General features: G+C 32.0%; 2 protein-coding genes across 2 annotated transcripts; both read left to right on the top strand.

Moving 5' to 3' along the window:
• The first annotated feature begins 750 nt into the window (after positions 1-750).
• Positions 751-3,934, top strand: LOC25491364 (F-box/kelch-repeat protein At3g23880). The gene is made up of 2 exons (XM_013599261.3): positions 751-2,117; positions 3,563-3,934. The coding sequence occupies exon 1, from the start codon at positions 856-858 to the stop codon at positions 2,113-2,115; it is 1,260 nt and encodes a 419-aa protein (XP_013454715.1). The 5' UTR covers positions 751-855; the 3' UTR covers positions 2,116-2,117; positions 3,563-3,934.
• A 5,993-nt stretch (positions 3,935-9,927) lies between these two features.
• LOC25491367 (probable 2-oxoglutarate-dependent dioxygenase AOP1) lies at positions 9,928-11,646 on the top strand. The gene is made up of 3 exons (XM_013599264.3): positions 9,928-10,377; positions 10,667-10,991; positions 11,228-11,646. Exons 1-3 carry the CDS (start codon positions 10,004-10,006, stop codon positions 11,474-11,476), a joined length of 948 nt encoding a protein of 315 aa, XP_013454718.1. The 5' UTR covers positions 9,928-10,003; the 3' UTR covers positions 11,477-11,646.
• The last annotated feature ends 6,785 nt before the right edge of the window (positions 11,647-18,431 follow it).

The following is an 18,431-nucleotide window of genomic DNA, read 5'->3' on the forward strand; positions in this document are numbered from 1 at the left end:
TTTTACAGAATTCTCAAGTTAGTCCTTTAAATTTCAAAAATTTAATCAATTCAATACTTTAAGGTTATATATACCATCGACAATTAATATAAGGAAATAATTTTATGCAACCATCACTTTGTTACTTTTTTTACTCAAGAATGACTTTGTTTTTTAAAAATTAAAATTTGTATCGGTTTTATTTTTCAAAACTTTTCAAATTTTTATTATCTTTTTCATTCACTTTTGTTTCTTTTTTAACTTTGATTTTTATTTTCTTTACAGGTGGTATAATATTTTAAGAATCTCTTTAAATTTAATATGAATTTTTATATTTTTTACGGTTAAAAATTCATATTTAATTTGTTTTTTGCTTTATTAAAAAATTCTATTTTTTTTTTAGGATTTTTTTTTTTACAATATTCTACACATTTCACTAAAAAATAAAAAATTAATTTAAAAATAGAGACTAAAAGTAGTGATTATAGGGACTAAAAATTAAAAGAAAATTTTAGAAACGAAAAATTAGTATATTTATAGGAATCAAAAACATAATTAACCATGCTTAAATATGTAAGTTCTCCTTATTAAAAGATGAGTGAAAGAAAAGAGAAACAAGAGAAGGTAGAACTAGAAAGTTAAAGAGAAGACGACATAATGATCACTTAGCATGAGCCGTTTGCATCAAGGGTATTTTGGTCCATCCATATACAAAAGCCAGAATCAACATCCGCTATCCCAATCAAATCTAGACACATCATTTCCACATCACTAATCACATCTGTAATCATTTACAAGAGTTTCAAAGCGTGATCACTTTTCAACACCACCGTCACTTTTGAACTCCACCATCACGTTCCTATCAGCACCGCTCCGATGAGTTCCCGGCATCTCCACTCTCACTCCAATCCATCACCTCCGTCAGTAACCCTCCCCGACGAGGTTCTCACCGAAATCCTATCCCGCCTTCCAGTCAAATCTCTAATTCAGATGAAATCCGTATGTAAGTCATGGAAAACCCTAATTTCGCATCCTTCATTCATCAAAATCCATCTTAATCATTCATTATCTTCACAAAATCCATACTCTTATCTTTTCTATGTCAATAACTGGACACAGAATCATAAGTACGTTTTCATTCCCTTTCCCGTCAATCATTTACTCGAAAACCATCCTATCACCCTTCCTGAAGATCCTTACTTCATATTGAATGGCGACAAAGATTGTCACGAGGTTGTTGGTTCTTGCAATGGATTGGTCTGCTTACGCGGTTATTCTTTTCCCGATGAAGATAATACACTTATGTGGCTCCGTTTGTGGAACCCTGCCACAAGGACAATATCTAATAAATTAGGGTTTTTGTATGATAGCGATTATAATTGGTGTTTTTGGAATTTGGTGTTTGGTTATGATAATTCAACTCACACTTATAAGGTTGTGGCCTTGGATTGTGATGGTATTGATGGCAAGGTGAGAGTTTATATTTTCGGTGATAAAGTTTGGACGAGTATTCAAAATTTTCCTGTTACGGCTATGAGGTTGTATTCGAGGGATTCGAGAATGCGTGGTCGTTTTACGGCTATGAGGTTGGCTATGAGGTTGTATTTGATGGATTTGAGAATGTATAGTGGTGTACATTTTAGTTCTACTGTGAACTGGGTGACTACCGTTTCTAATGATAATGTTTATCAAGTTGTGATTGTTTCACTTGACTTAGGTACTGAGACATACACACAATTGCCTCCTCCTCCAGGTTATGAGAAGGTGGCACGTGTAATACCGAGTGTTTGTGTGTTGGCAAACTTGTTTTGTTTTTATCATGATTATGAGGCAACCGATTTTGTTATATGGAAAATGGAAGAATTTGGAAATGAAAACTCTTGGAGTCAGATTTTTAAATTTAGCTATCAGAATCTTGGAATGAATCGTAAACTTGAACCTGGTCGCTTGCGTTTTGAATTAATGCCATTGCATCTTTCTGAGAGTGATGATACAGTGGTGTTGGCAAACAACCTACAAGACTGTGCAATTCTCTATAACCGGAGAACTAACAGAGCAAAGAAAACTAGAATTGACAACAGGATACGTTGGTTTTCTATGAACGATTATGTAGAAAGCTTGGTATCAACTTCTTGAAAGTAAGTTCTTCTCCAACTATGTACTTTTTTGAATTTAAATTGATGTGTGTACTTGGTTTTAGTTGATCGTGTTACCATGTTTAGAACTCAGTTATCTATTTATATTTTAAGCATGTGGTAATGTTTTGCAAATCAATATAGATTGATTATTCTTCTTAGTCTGATCGCACCAATTCAAGTACATCCATGATGTTTTTGGAAATAAGTTACTTTATTTTTATACCCGATAATGACATTCTGCTATTGAATTTTATTTCTATACCGTTGTGTCATTTGTGCTAAATACCGGTATTATTGCATTATGGTAGATACTAGATAGATACTAGTTTCTTTATATTTTTTTCTACATAAAGGGAAAAGAGGAACCAGATGTTTGAACACTCCTGCTAGAGTATAAAACTCCTAACCAGAGAGAAAACTCTCCCAACCAACTCTGACAATATTTTTCAATGACTATAAACTTTCCCTCCCATTCTCCTTTATTTCATATTCCCTCTAGGTGTCTTATCATTGTGTGTTTGAATTAGTTCTAAGTTGTGCCTTGTGGGTTGTGAGGATAAGGACTTCAAGCACTTACATTATATTAGGAAAATGAGTTCTAAGCCTATGTTATAGCAAGTAAAAAATGTATAAACATAATTGATTTGGACAGTTTGGTGTGCTATAGCATTTACTATTACTATCTTAGTGGAGGTGATACTAGTTAAATAAGCTTCTCAGTGTTGGCTGTTGATGCCTTAAACCCATATAATTTTGCTTAATATCCCACTTTCTATACTTGGTGAGGTAATATTAAATGCAACTGGTTTGGATGCTATACTATTCAAATTGGAAGTTTATGAGAATTAAAATTTGGCATACTGAAGTTAGACTTATTTATTTCATGTTGTGAGAAGATCCTGGTTAAGGTCTCATTTTATGAGGATGAGGTTAATGAAATTATGGAACTTGATTCTGAAATCTAGATGAAGCGGTGGGTAAAATTCTAGTATAAAAAGAATTAAGTAACTTAACAAAGATTTAGGTTGAATTAACTGTACAATGTACAAAATAATCTTGTAGTTGGTAAAAGTTTCATCATTGGTTTCTCGACACAATGTTGCATTTAAGTATATATAGCTAGAATGGACAAGTTTGGTTGTGCATTGCAATGTAAATGTTCCTTTTTTTTAACACGATGTAAATGTTCCTTATACATTGCAATTAGTCAACTTTTTAACGTGCAAGAATTTTAGGTAAAAGTTCTTCTGTAGTTAAAGGTCCTTATACTGAAGGTTCTTCTGTTTCATAAGTTTGTTTGGGCATTGCTTATGTTCTTAATCATTGAAAAAGAACTGTGCTGCTGTTAATAAATAGGCCTAGAAAAGCTCTCTCTGACCAACAAATGAATCAGTATGTCCCAACTGCTGAATCCTTGTTTTCTGTTGATGCTGGTTGCTTTACAGGTAGTATAACTGAATGGGGACTGGTTGCTTATAACCAATCTGGTGTGGCGCAATTTTCAGCTTGGAAAAGAGAAGCCATTGAAATTGATCCAGTGTCGGCGGAAGCACTTGGGGTTAGATGATGCTTGCAGTATACAGCTGAACTGAACCTGTAGAGTACTGTATTGCTATTGCTTCCAATGCTGAAACTGTGGTTAATTGCATTAATTCGGAATTGAGTGTGGTGGCCATTGATCCTATTATTCAAGATTGTAATTCACTTAAGAGTCATATTGATGATGTAGTAGTTTATCATGTTAAACGTCACTTAAACAGTTTTGAGTGGGTGTCGATTGCATTGCTAATTTGCTATCGTGGCTTTTTATCCAAAAATTATGAATCTCAATCTATCTATAATTGTATGAGGATAAACTCTTTGGTTCTGGATACACATAACTAACTTGAATGTTTTTATGTATATAATTGTTTTAAATGCGACGTTTGGTCTCTAATCGAATTAATCTTTTTCACTATGCTTATAAAATGTAAAATGTTACGTTGGTGATGTGATGAGAAGAGGGAAAATGATATGTTGAATGAGTTTATGAAAATAATGAATACTCAAATATTATTGATGATTTGTCATATTCATAGACAACAAGAAAGTACAGTAATCACTAATCATATAGGTAAAACCACCTATATTGGGCATTATTATTGTTGCTGAAATAAGAGAAATATACATAGACATATTTATTTATTTATAGAGCCTTTATTCAAATAAGGGGCAAATTGTACTTCACTTCTGAAAATAATTTTAAACATAAATGGGGAAAAAAATAAGAAAAGAAAACTTGATATGACAAACAATTATACTTATTACTAATATATATAGTAGACCCAATTTTGCCACGTTCACTTGTAAGCAAATTATTTCTGGTAAATATATGATGTCTTAATTATTAGTTGTCTGGCCAACCCTCTTCTGGATCTAATATAGGTTTAAATCCAAACTTATTATGCTTTCCACCTACTACATCAGTAGGTGCTTCATAAAAAACTTCTGGCCAATCTTCTTCTGGATCTAATGTAGGTTGAATATCAAACACATCATGCCTTCCATCTACAACAATGGTAAGCATTATCATACCAAGTAGAAATAATATTAGTGAGCATGTAGAGGCCATGTCTCGATCCTATTTTGATTGATACAAATGGAAAGAGCAGGATAACTATTTATAGGAGACTATTTTGTGTTTGGATTTTAAATTATTCTATTTTACTTAGTAATAAAAATGTCCAAATGAAATCACAAAAGGGTAAGTATGCATTTGTTTCGATTTTTTATTTTTATTTTAGTCAAGATTGTTTGAATTATTTTTGTGCCCACTGGAATGATATTTCCACCATTTTATAAACATATTTAACTCCCTATTTTATTTGTTATATTATATGTTGTTTTCACGTGTACCAAAAAATATATATGTTGTTTTCACGTTATTATGGGATCGATTTATGCACATTGGAGTAACAACTAATATTTGTTATTAAAAAAAATACGAATTTTAGATTAAGGTTAGGTGTAATTATGATCCTATGATTGTATGCAATCACAACTCATCATTTTGATGGTCCAAATTTAAAATTATACTTCTAGATTTAAAAGTAAAATCATTTTAAAAATATAGATCGTTCGATCTTGTTCGGACAATCAAGAGGCGTATGTCTAAAACTAACTAATTCGCATCCATTATTGTTTTTGTGAATTTCATCAAGTTTGAAGCCAGAACTCACGATATAATTTAATAATTTATACTCAACTAAATGTAGATTTCTAAGATTCCAGATTATTTATAATTAGATAGAAAACGTTTTGAAAACAATAAAACAATAACCCCAACTTCTAGACCTTATAGCTTCACAAACTAAGTGAAATTCTAAAAGTAACCTTAGTCTAAGGGCATTGTTTAAGAAATCCATTATTAGTAATTTTATCTTGAAAGCATAAGTCAAACACATGTAAAAGTAATATGAGTTTTTATACAAAAGCTACTACTTTTAGTTGTTTAAACAATGTCACAAGAACACTTGTTAGTATTTCTCTATAATAAAGTGAAAAAGTCAGCCTAAAACCATACATGCCCTTCACATAAAAATTTAATTTAATAGAGAACATGCGAGTGGATATATAGTTCTAGATATTACAGAAAGAGTTGTCAATTGTCACAATAATAATATTAAGGATGAGTATTGCCATGTTTTGGAAGCAAAAAAGCATCATGGCGACCATTCCCAGCGCTTGAAAATCAATGGACTACAACTGTTCGTGCGTTTTGTTTCCACGATAATTAGCATTATTCCATAAAAAAAAAAATATGCATGGGATGATAAATAAAACAAAATGAATTCAAAATCTAAACATCAACAACACAAAGTATTTACTACATTGTCTCCATTTAGTTGCATTACGTTCATGACTTGGACTCTATTGTCTCTACGGTAATATTAATATACAAATTCTCATAAGAAAATATAATAAGCTGCACCCAAGAATATTATCATCTCTGAAATGCTTTATTTGCCATATTCCATTCTCAACATAGTTGGAGAGGCAGAATCAAAGTGAATCAATCAGAACTGCAGTCAGGTTTATCATCTGGGATTTACTAAAAAAATTGAGGTACTAAAAGTTGAGAGGTTTTGTAACGTCCCGATATTATATATGTGTGTGATATAAGCCTTATTTTCATGATTTATTACTTGCTTCAAGACTTATCTTATGTGCAAAAAATTTAAGAAAATGGCAGCACCATTGATGCTCGGAAAATAGTTGTCTATTTTCCAATACAAGTCTACACTATCACAATAAGTAATAAAGAGTAAATAGAGTATCGATCCCATAAGAATTGAAGTGAATAGGTTCTAAGTATTTCCAAATCTAAGCATAATTATTTAAGATCCAAAGTGACAAATAGCAGAGATAATATGTTAAGGTTCTAAAGTAAAATGTAGAAGTAAATAAAACATATAAAAGAAATTTAGAGATTGAAGTGAAAAAGTGTCGTTAAAGAATTAACTTGGTCAAGATAGAAGTTTTCAAGAGTTAGAAAGCTACAACTCTGAGATGAAAGCTACAACTTCGTACAACTTTCTGATAAAAAATGTAGATAGTTATAGCTTCACATAACTTCCTAGCAACCTGATGGCCTTCGGGGTCTCTCGACTCAACCATTATGTACATGTCAAGCATGTGAAGATACACCTCTCGGGGTACACTTACAGTACTTATAACATGCAACATTATTAGATTAAGTCATCAATAGCTCTACATGATGGCAGAGGCTGAGTTGTAGCCTATGACAAGAGTCCTAGCTAGATCTCACTGCTTTCAAGCTCTTCTAAGATCTAGTTTTCATTCAAAGTAGTCTCTCTTATTCCCTTCACCTCTTGGTCCATAAAGATGTAACTCATATCAAACAAACACTTTTCATTCTCATACCCTATCGGTCTCAATGAACTATAACATAAAAAAATAAGAGATTAACTTTCAAAGAGATTGAGTTAAAACAATTTGTTTGAAATAAGTTTTAAATGTTGTAACAAACTGAACATGCAAATATAATTATTACCTTATCATTTCCTAACCACAAAAGTGGTTAATTCATAATAAACTTAAACACGAAAATAGAAATGGAAAATATAAGAGATAAAAACATTATTGCATAAACCATTAGATAAGCTTAGAGTTTATAAAAAAGAAATTATAATCCTTTGAGAATGAAGGTGAGTCTTTGCTGCATTCACTCAACAATTTACTCTAATGACTCTAGAACTCTAAGACATAACTATTACGCTTTCTATATGAAATAGATTAAGATATGAGAAAAATGATTTGAATCTCTAAAAATAGTGGTTAGGATTGATTTGAAACTCTTGAGTGAGCCATTTTTGTTTCATGTCTATTTTCATTTTTAATTACCAAACCACTCATTGATATCATTGAATTTTCTGTTTCAAATATTAATTCTTTAAAATATAAAACAGGGTGAAAAAAGTGGATATTTTTGTAATTAAAAGTAGGAAGATTCAATGGTAGAGTGTTTTTGTTGTGTTGTGGTGTGTGGTGGTTTAGTTGGTTTTGGTGATATTGGACTTTGGTTATTTCAGTCTGTTATTTTAGGGTGTGTTTAGATGTAGGGTTTAAGAGGGGAGAGTTTATTTTTCTTCTTTAAATTGTTGACACTTTAAATTTTTTTTTTTTTTTAACTTCAACATATTAACATGATAAACGATCATATAATACTTCAATCACAATAAATTTATTTTAGAAAATCATGTTATATAGTCCGGAATTTAAAAACATGTTTGGATGGAGTCTGGGGAGCGTTGGGAGCGGCAATGGGTTAAACGTCTAGGACTCACTAAGAAAGACGTCACACTCTTACCCAAAACCCTATAAGACAATGAGTTTATCGGATGCGATGTGGGACATTATCACTCACGATTGATTTCCAACAATCTTCCCCTCAAGTGTGACTCACCCACATCACTAGGCTAATCCACACTTGGATCCGACCCAAAACCCTAAGAAAATGAGTTTATAGGTCTTCTCTTTTATATATCTAATGTTTGCTCCATTTCTAGTCTAGGACCCACTAAGAGAAAGACATCATCACACTCTTAGCCAAAACCCTAAGATAGTGGATTTATGAGTCTCTTCTCTTGTATATTCAACATTTACTCCATTTATAGTCGACGTGAGACATCATCACTCAGACTTGATTTCCAACCGTATTAAATAATGATCTTCTTTCCATCATCGTAATCATGGGCGGATCTAGACATTTGATATTGGTGTGGCAAAACTTTCAAAGCAACTATATATATTAACAAAGTAAAACATTGATATCTTAAATGCTATAGATAAGTGGTTTGGGTGACTGCATTTTACCTTGTTGTTACTAGTTTGATTCCCAGCAACACCCTTTTTTAATACAAATAATTTAAAAAAAAACATCAAAATAGCAACACACCAGGAATCAAACTCAGCACATTCAATTCATCCATCCGCACATACCACTGAGCCAAGAAAGAAGTTCTGATATGTTTGCGACTTATATTATATATATAATAATTTAAGTCAAGTATATGAAAAAAAAAAGGGAATAATCTGGTGTGGCAACTGCCACACCATGTTTCAGTGTGAATCCGCCCCTGATCGTAATAACTCATTTTAAAAGTCTCATTTCTCCTTAAAACAATCACGTTCAACAACAAATAACATCACTCCAAATTCTCTAACTGAAAAAAAGGTTGTCATATAGAGTTAAAAAAATGTCAAATCATTCACTAACATTATCAACTAATAGTTTTGCGACATTTCACAAACCGGTTCAACCAAGATAACATAATTAATCTTATTTGGCAAAATATAGCATAATAATTGACACAATTGATTAATACATGCTTAATTATTACATATGTTAATATTATGTTTTTTTTACAAAACATAATATTGAAAATAATTGTACGGCAACTAATTAATTTCTGTGGTCCAGACACAACTTGTGGATGAATGACATCAAAAATATTTTTTTATTTTTTATTTTTTAGTTTATGGTTCATTCTTGATTGTCCAGCTCTAATACTTCCAAACATTTCCATAATTTGGTATCTCAAGGGATCAAATAATTAGATGGTTTGAATTACGAGTTTAAAGTTTGAATTCAGTCTCACATGTATAGTTGTGTTAACCTAAATATTAGTCTTCCCATTTATATGTGAAGTACTAATATATGCCAAACAAAGAATCATCTCAAATAAAATGGTTTTTTTTTATTAGAATGAAAAATGTAAGTGTAACTAGAAAGGTCTAATTGTTTTGCCAGGAAATGACCCTCTCTAATTTTTTTTTTCCTCTTATTTTTATTTCAAGTTTAAAATTTCAACCCTTAACCATCGTTTTTCCATTTTCTTTTCAAATTCCAAAACTCTCTTCTATTTAGATTTTAAGGATGTCAGGTGTTCCACATTATTTCTACGTGTTTTATTCAACATGTGAGGATCCTAATCATGTTTTGCATAAGGTTTGAGTCTTTCTGAATCATCTTTATACAGTACAGTTTCCAGTGTAATCGATTTTCTTTTTTAAGCTTCATATTATAAGAGATTTAAATAAACTCAAAAGAGAGTCGCAACAAAAACCCTAATAATTTTGTTTGCGGTCTTGATATATTTGGTAGAAGTGATTGATACTTATAGTAAAATAAGGAATATTCTTTTATAGTACTCATGAAAAGAAGCATCGATACTTATATAACTCAAAGTACAAAAACATTTTAATATTATCAAGGTCACTATTACAATGTAGTGCACACATATTATATAACTCAAGCACAAGGTTCAATCCTAGCTTATACTAAGCATTACCCTTAATCAAATTAGGGAAGGAAAATTGAAAATATGGGCACAGAAGCCACCCCAAAGCTTCCAATAATTGACTTCAATAACCTCAACTTGGAAGCCAAGAGTCCTAATTGGGAGTTAGTGAAGTCCCAAGTCTATAAGGCATTAGTAGAGTATGGTTGCTTTGAAGCAGTTTTTGATAAAGTTCCTTTAGACCTTCGCAAAGCCATATTTGCTTCACTACAAGAGCTCTTTGATCTCCCTTTAGAAACCAAGCTACTCAATGTGTCTAAGAAGCCTTATCATGGTTATGTTGGTCAATATCCTATGATTCCACTTTTTGAGAGCATGGGCATTGATGATGCAAATATCTTAGAGAAAGTAGACAGTATGACCAACAACTTGTGGCCAGATGGAAACCAAAATTTTAGGTATGTAAGAAGTTATTTGTTCTGGTTGCTTAGTCAATATCCTTGCGGCACTGTTTAGCATTCTACTATAATAAATCATCAAATTTGATCCCTAAAATTATAAAGCACTAATAAATATTTTATAATAGTTTTTAAACTTGAAAATTTCTCTTCAATCATATTAGAGCATCTCTAATGATAGTCTTTCAAGAGGTCCTAAGTCGAAAAAGTGTATCCTTAACAAGTGTCATCGTTTGGAGGACTTATATTTCTTTAATAAGCCACTTATTATTTTGTTTTAATTTTGCAGCAAAACTATACATTCCTTCTCTGAGGAGCTAACAGAGTTGGATCAAATTATTAGGAAGATGATTTTGGAGAGTTTAGGTGTTGAAAAGTACTTGGAGGAACACATGAACTCAACCAATTATCTTCTCAGAGTTATGAAATACAAAGGCCCTCAAACAAGTGACACAAAATTAGGCCTCAGCACACACAGTGACAAGAATGTTGTGACCATATTGTACCAAAATCAAGTGGAGGGTTTAGAGGTGATGACCAAAGATGGACAATGGATAAGCTACAAGCCTTCTTCTTCAGGCAGTTTTGTAGCTATGATTGGTGACTCTATTCATGTAAATTCCATTAACCATTCCTTATCAATTACTAATTAATAAGGTTTTAATTCATTGTTGATTACTATCGCATCAGGATCCTTAATACTACATTAGTGACCGTTAAATATATCTGATGAAGCCACGTTCACAATAATGTTGTCCGAGATATCAAAGTATTTGATGTTGCGGCCCAGATTGTAATGATATTATTAAAATTTATTATGTTTTTTCATCGAATTACATGAATTTTGCAGGCATGGTCAAACGGGAGGCTGCATTCGCCGTTTCATCGGGTGATGATGAGTGGGAACGAGGCACGATATTCAACCGGGCTGTTCTCTATCCCGAAAGGAGGGTACATTATAAAAGCTCCGGAGGAGCTTGTGGATGAGGAACACCCTTTGCTCTTTAGGCCTTATGATCATGTTGAATTCCTCAAGTATTATTACACTGAAAAAGGCCAAAGGGACCAATTTGCTATGCGCACTTATTGTGGCGTTTGAGCTAGCTTATGGAATAATATTATTAAGAGGGTGGACCATAAATATATATGTTGTGTGTTCAAGTGTTCTCCAAACATTTTAACTTGAGCTATATGTTGTTTGCATTCATTAGCTTTGTATGAAGTATTGTATTGTGTGATCAAATATAAAATTACTATGCTTTGTGTTCATGTCTTGATTAAAAAACAAATATGCAATGTTGAAGATAATATCAAATTAATTTGAACAAGAACAAGATATGATTGTCAAGAATTGCATTAAAATACTAAACTTGGTCGTATTCATTGGACACTTTTCAAACAAATTAAATCATATTCCATGTCATAAAAATAGACATCACAACTTACCAATTAATTAAATTAATGTGCAATTTTATTGATGAATCATGTTGGCAAGGAATGGACAAAAGAATGAAGATGGGGTATTGTTGGTTTATCCTATCACCAAGTGATGCTGAGTGGAGATTAGGATTCCTAATCAGTAAACTGTATCCCTATTGAGTCCAAAATAGAGATTATGTGACAAAGTTACAGCACCAAGGATGTTTAAGATAAATGTGATTGTTTGTTCATATATTACTAAATTCAACTCATTACTAAGAGCATCTACTATAAGTCCTTCCCCTATTGAATACTCATTTAGAGAGTATTTTCTTTAGAGGAAGACGGTTCAAGTTGCTATTACACACAATTGGACATTTAGTGGCTACGGTAGTATGTCCAAAATTGTAGATTTAGTGTTCTGGTTTTAGAGATTTAGTGGTGAGCACTGTTTTTAGTGTTCTTGTTTCAAGATTTATTGAGTAAAAATTTCAACTACAATGCCTATTGAAGCATTACTTGTTTTATTTATAAGGGTTAATAGGTCTTTACCTTTCTGTAATATAAGTCATTTTTAATTTTTCTTCTGTAAAATAATTTTTTTTTATTTACCCCCTAATAGGCCAAACAAAAACGAAAATTTCTTGAAAAAAAAAATTGATCTTTGTTTGACCTATTATGGGGTAAATAAACAGAAAATTACACGGATGAACAAAAATAAAATAAAAATTACAGGAGGAAAATCGAAAATGACCTATATTATAGGGGTAAAGATCTATTAACCTTATTTATTCTTCTATCGCTTGATCTGAAAGAAAAGGAAAGAAAAATAAAAAGACAGCATCGGTCAATAAGACAAAGGTAAATTTTGTTTGAGGATGTGCTATTTCTTACAAACATGTTGACGCACGAATTGCAAGAACACACCCATATTGTGTGGTGTACCTCCCAAATGTATATGGTTTAACGAGTTTTAAATTTGTTAACTTCAGCAATATACAAAAGAGTACTTATACACATACCACTCTAGGTGGCATACCACTCCCATACCACCCTTGTGTGGCATTTTTTATAATAAATTTTTTTGACTTTGCCAAGTCATACCAAAAAGAAAAGAAAAATTAAGCTTTTCCCGTTTCTCTCTCTTATCCATTCTCATCTCCATCTCTCTTTCTCCCACCCCTTTACCATTTTCTTCTCAATCCTCGCCTGCCATACGATTTCCTCCGCCATTTTCGCCGTTGCCGTTTGTTGATCTCCTCCCCCTTTGCTTCTGTCATCGTTGTGTACTTACCTCAATGCGTCCATTTTTATCTCAATTGGTGTTGCTTCAACATTGAAGGTGAGTTTTTTTCTTGCTTCTTCAATGAGTGAGAACATATTGTAAAAGAGATTGGGTTTTATTTACATGGTTGTTGTAAAAGAGAAGAAGAGAAAAAAGAGATAGATCAGCCTAAGGAGAGAGAAGGAGCATAGAGAAAAGAAAAAATGCAGATTGAATTTGAGAGGGAGGAGAGAGTTCAGAGAGGGTGTGGAAAAAGGAACATGAAATATCATTTTTGCCCCTTGCTTTTTAAAAAAAGTACAGAATTGCCATCCACATCAGCAAGTGGTATGAGGTGTGTACAAAAGAGAGTGGTCCATCTATCATTTTCCATAACGATATGAGATGGACCACTCTCTTTTGTACACACCTCATACCACTTGCTGATGTGGATGGCAATTCTGTACTTTTTTTAAAAAGCAAGGGGCAAAAATGATATTTCATGTTCCTTTTTCCACACCCTCTCTGAACTCTCTCCTCCCTCTCAAATCCAATCTGCATTTTTTCTTTTCTCTATGCTCCTTCTCTCTCCTTAGGCTGATCTATCTCTCTTTTTCTCTTCTTCTCTTTTACAACAACCATGTAAATAAAACCCAATCTCTTTTACAATATGTTCTCACTCATTGAAGAAGCAAGAAAAAAACTCACCTTCAATGTTGAAGCAACACCAATTGAGATAAAAATGGACGCATTGAGGTAAGTACACAACGATGACAGAAGCAAAGGGGGAGGAGATCAACAAACGGCAACGGCGAAAATGGCGGAGGAAATCGTATGGCAGGCGAGGATTGAGAAGAAAATGGTAAAGGGGTGGGAGAAAGAGAGATGGAGATGAGAATGGATAAGAGAGAGAAACGGGAAAAGCTTAATTTTTCTTTTCTTTTTGGTATGACTTGGCAAAGTCAAAAAAATTTATTATAAAAAATGCCACACAAGGGTGGCATGGGAGTGGTATGCCACCTAGAGTGGTATGTGTATAAGTACTCTATCGTTATAGACTTAGTGCCACCTCAAGAAAACATAGCCTAGCTGTCACCATTAGGAAGCAGACATAAACAAATGAAAAACTATCACGTCACATGCTTGGTTTAAAAGGCCACAAAACCATTAAGCATAAGAAACTAGCTTAATTGTAATTTCTAAATTGAAAACTATCATCGTTCGTGCTTTTCGTGTGTGAGTTTTTCGTAACATTTAACATTTTCCTGATTGTATACTACCTAAGAAAATTATGATGTTTTTGTTGACTAAGTTCCTCCTCTTCTTTTTTAATTGTCATTAAATACATGTTTAAAGTAATTTCTTCACCTACCTACACCCATAGTTTCTCTCTTTCTCTAAAAAAACAAAACTTCCCTATGTCGAAGGCTTTCTTTGTGCCAATGTCAGTGTGGATTGTGGAGGGTTTATGTGTTAGTTTTTGAGGGTGGTGCTGAAACGGAGGTGGAAGGGTCGGAACTGCAGTTCAGCGGAACGACGTCGTTCTTGTTAGATTGGAGAGTACGACATTCTGCATGTATATTTAATGACAATAAAGGATATGCCTCACGTTACAGAGTAGGACACATGTAGATACATGAATGATCACATTACAATCCACTTACTAGTGGGTGTTACAAGCATGTGGAAGGGTTATAGATGAACATCCACTAATATATATATTCATAACACTCCCTCTTGACCATCAAGGATATGCCTCATTAAAACCTTACTAGAGTAAAACCCAACCAAAAAAAAAAAAAAAAAAATTCAGTGAAGGAAAAAGAGTACAACATCCTTTTGTGTCATAATCTGCCTCATTAAAAACCTTACCAGGAAAACCCAGTGGGATAAAACTATGGTTAAGGAAAAAAGAGTGCATAACACATTTTTGTCTCCCCCTCATAAAGACAACGAAGAAATTTCAATAATCTTTTATATTGGTTATTCAAAATCTTTACTTGGCGGTGACTCTGTAGAAATATATGATCTATCTCTATACTCTTCTCCAAATTAGCGGCTCATAAGATATCTTCATATTGGAGTCATCTTTGCTCCATTTTGCTTAACTCCATTTACTCCTTTTTAATACACAGATGACTGTCATGTGGAAAAAACAAATCCAAAGATTGTAATTAAAAGAATTACAGAGTGGGAGAGAAGATGGAAGTGTACTGGTGTATCAAAGAATACTATATTAATTCTTTTAATTACAACCTTTGAATTTATTTTTTCCACATGGCAGTCATCTGTGTATTAAAAAGGAGTAAATGGAGTTAAGTAAAATGGAGCAAAGATGGACTCCTTCGTATTGAGTTGTTGAAAGAGTCTCCTTAGAAAATCACAAGTTTCTTGTATGTGTGAAAATCATAATCCTTAACAAAGATCATTCTCCACTTGCTAACATTTTCAAATGATCGGATGATATTGTTATTTCATTAAGATACAAATTGTATGCTTGACTATGCTGCAATATCTGTATTTACTAAAATTGACAAAAATAAAATATCATGATATATATATATATATAATAAGCAAAATACATTAGTATCCTTACCTAATCAATTCAAATTGTTCATAATTTTCTTGAGTACGTGATCTTTACTCACATCAAGTAACATCACAATCAACTAGATTTGTTCATATCGATCTTTATATAACAAATTTTAGAATCTCATCAGGTGTTCTAATAATATTTTTACGATTATCATAAAATTGCTTATAAGAAATTCATTTCCATATCTTTAAAATGGACAAATGATGTCATCTTTTCAATAATTTTGATATTGTCTATTACACAAATGAAATCCTTCAGGGAGCTTCATATGTCACTATCAAGTGAGTCATACAAATATATTGTAGCACATCTTTCGTATAATTTGGGCCTTTCATGTGCTACTTAACTTAATCAAGTATGAAAAAGTTCTTGAATTCACTTGAGGTGAATATGTGTCTAAATAATATATGCCTCTAAAAAATAAGTGGTAGACAATTACCAATTCACTTGAGGTGAACATAACAAACTTTATATATATGTATTTTACCATTCTAATTCTCTTTTCGAGCGAAAAATCATACATATCTAATTAACTTCACATCTTCGAGTGTGCGGACTACAAGTCCAAAAGATTCAGTTTTGCAAAGCGAGTTTGATTTCACTGGAATTGTCTCTTTCTATCTACAAATATTTTCTTTTTCTATAATCTTTAATAGACTTGAATTCATGATCCTCATTATTACTTATCATATATAGCGCTATATTATATCCAAAAACACGTTGACATTGACTTTATTTCGGTTCCATCTCATTCCATTCATGACATAATTTATCGAGATCTCTTTCTTTCTCATACATTTCAGGTACCTGATAAGTTCTTCTGGAACATAAAAAAAATCAATTATGTCTGAAAACTGTTTTAGAGTTTCTATATCCTCGTTTGGGTTATCATTCCTTTAAGCTCCTTTTCTTATTCGAGACTTTTTATATTTGGAACCGATTGATCAATCATGCTTCATGCACGATTGAGACTCATTTGCATGGAGGATTAGCAGCTGATATTTAATTTGTTTAACTTTGCAAATGAGTTATATCTTGAGGATCAAGATGAGACAATAATATTTATTTGAACTTAAAGTTCACATTTCAAGCTGCTTATTATCTCCCCCTAATATTGAAAAAAATAATCCATCAATTGATAATCAGCCTACTGGGCTGTAAATAAGTTGGCTCAACACAATTAATGATAGATGGAGATTTATATCAAATATTTTTTCACAATATTCTTTCAAGATTTATCTTAGTGCAATATATTGGAGTAATTGTGATATACACAACACATCCAAAATCCGCTTAGATGAGAAATATTAGGTTGTTAACCTAAAACCAATGATAGATTAAGGGGAGAACTTATATATAGTAATGTGTTGGCTTCATGCAAATCAATATCTCAACATACAAGATTATTGATTCCCTAAAGTAGAGTATATAAGTCATGGTCTCATAACCAAACTAGAGTTTATAAGGTATGGTCTGATAAGTATCAATTATATAATTAACTTTAGACGTCTAAAGAATGGATCTTCAAGTCCATTTTTATGAGCATATGCTACCAACTGTTCAATGTCAATTTCATTTGACGAACGATACTTATCAAAATGCTTTCTGAAAAGTTCAGAAAATAAACTCTTAGTCAAATTGTTGACCTAATAATCTCACAAATTAGTTTCTGCATCATAATAGATCCGGGATAACCCAACCGGTCTTGCCAACGATTTGTAAACTTCTGGTTTACAATAATATATGATTCATTTGTTCTAATCCATTTTGAAACATGATTTGTAAACTTCTTGTTTATAATAGTATGTGTTTTATTTGTTCTTGTCTATTTGAAACAAAAGGAAAATAAATTATGTCAAAGTGAAGCTATATAATAAATATTATATAAACATTACCAACATATAAGACTTTATAAATCATACACATTTATCATGTGAGTAGATAGGCAACACAAACTATCAATAGAATATATTTTTAAAGTTTGACATCTCCAAAGTTTATATTATATATAAGATCAAAATCAAATAAAGAAAATTATAACCAAACTTTAATCATAGAATAAGGAAACAATATTGCACGTTTCAATCCATATAATAGAGACATGATCATATCAAAAAAATCTTTGATTAAACACTAATTTCCCAAACGATCTAAGACCATACTAATGGAATTTTATGATCTTGGCATGTATTGTATCAATAGTAGACTCTACTAAATCAATTACCATAACCACAACATTGGTTTGGTTATATGAAACAAATAGTATGAAGCATTCACTTCCGGGAATGACGTTCAATGCGACCTTTCACCATTTTGATCAAGAGTCGCTCTTTGTTCAATTACAAATGTACCAATCTTTCAAAATATTCTTGAAGATACTCACTTATTTTGCTACTTCAGGAGCATTTCAAATGACATAGAAATAGACATATTGTCTCATATTTTCTCTTTAAATGTGTTGTTCTTCTGGAATTCTTCTAATTCAACACAATATTGTTCTTAAATCTTAATTTATTAAAAAGAAAAATATTGACAAATTCACAACTATAATATTTACTATTTCGTTAGAAAAGAAATTATGTGGAGCACAAATTATAAGTGTTGAATGTGTAAAGAGATGACATAGATGACAATACCTCTAATTTATATGCCTTCTCAGAACTCATTAGTAGCAAAAAGCATAATCAGCAAAAGGCATAAATAAAGTTTTACCATCTTCGCATGTATCATATAAATGATAATCTCTACTATATCAATTTTTGATATTATTTTCTC

Source organism: Medicago truncatula, chromosome 4, assembly GCF_003473485.1.
Source record: "Medicago truncatula cultivar Jemalong A17 chromosome 4, MtrunA17r5.0-ANR, whole genome shotgun sequence".
Classification (NCBI taxonomy): domain Eukaryota; kingdom Viridiplantae; phylum Streptophyta; class Magnoliopsida; order Fabales; family Fabaceae; genus Medicago; species Medicago truncatula.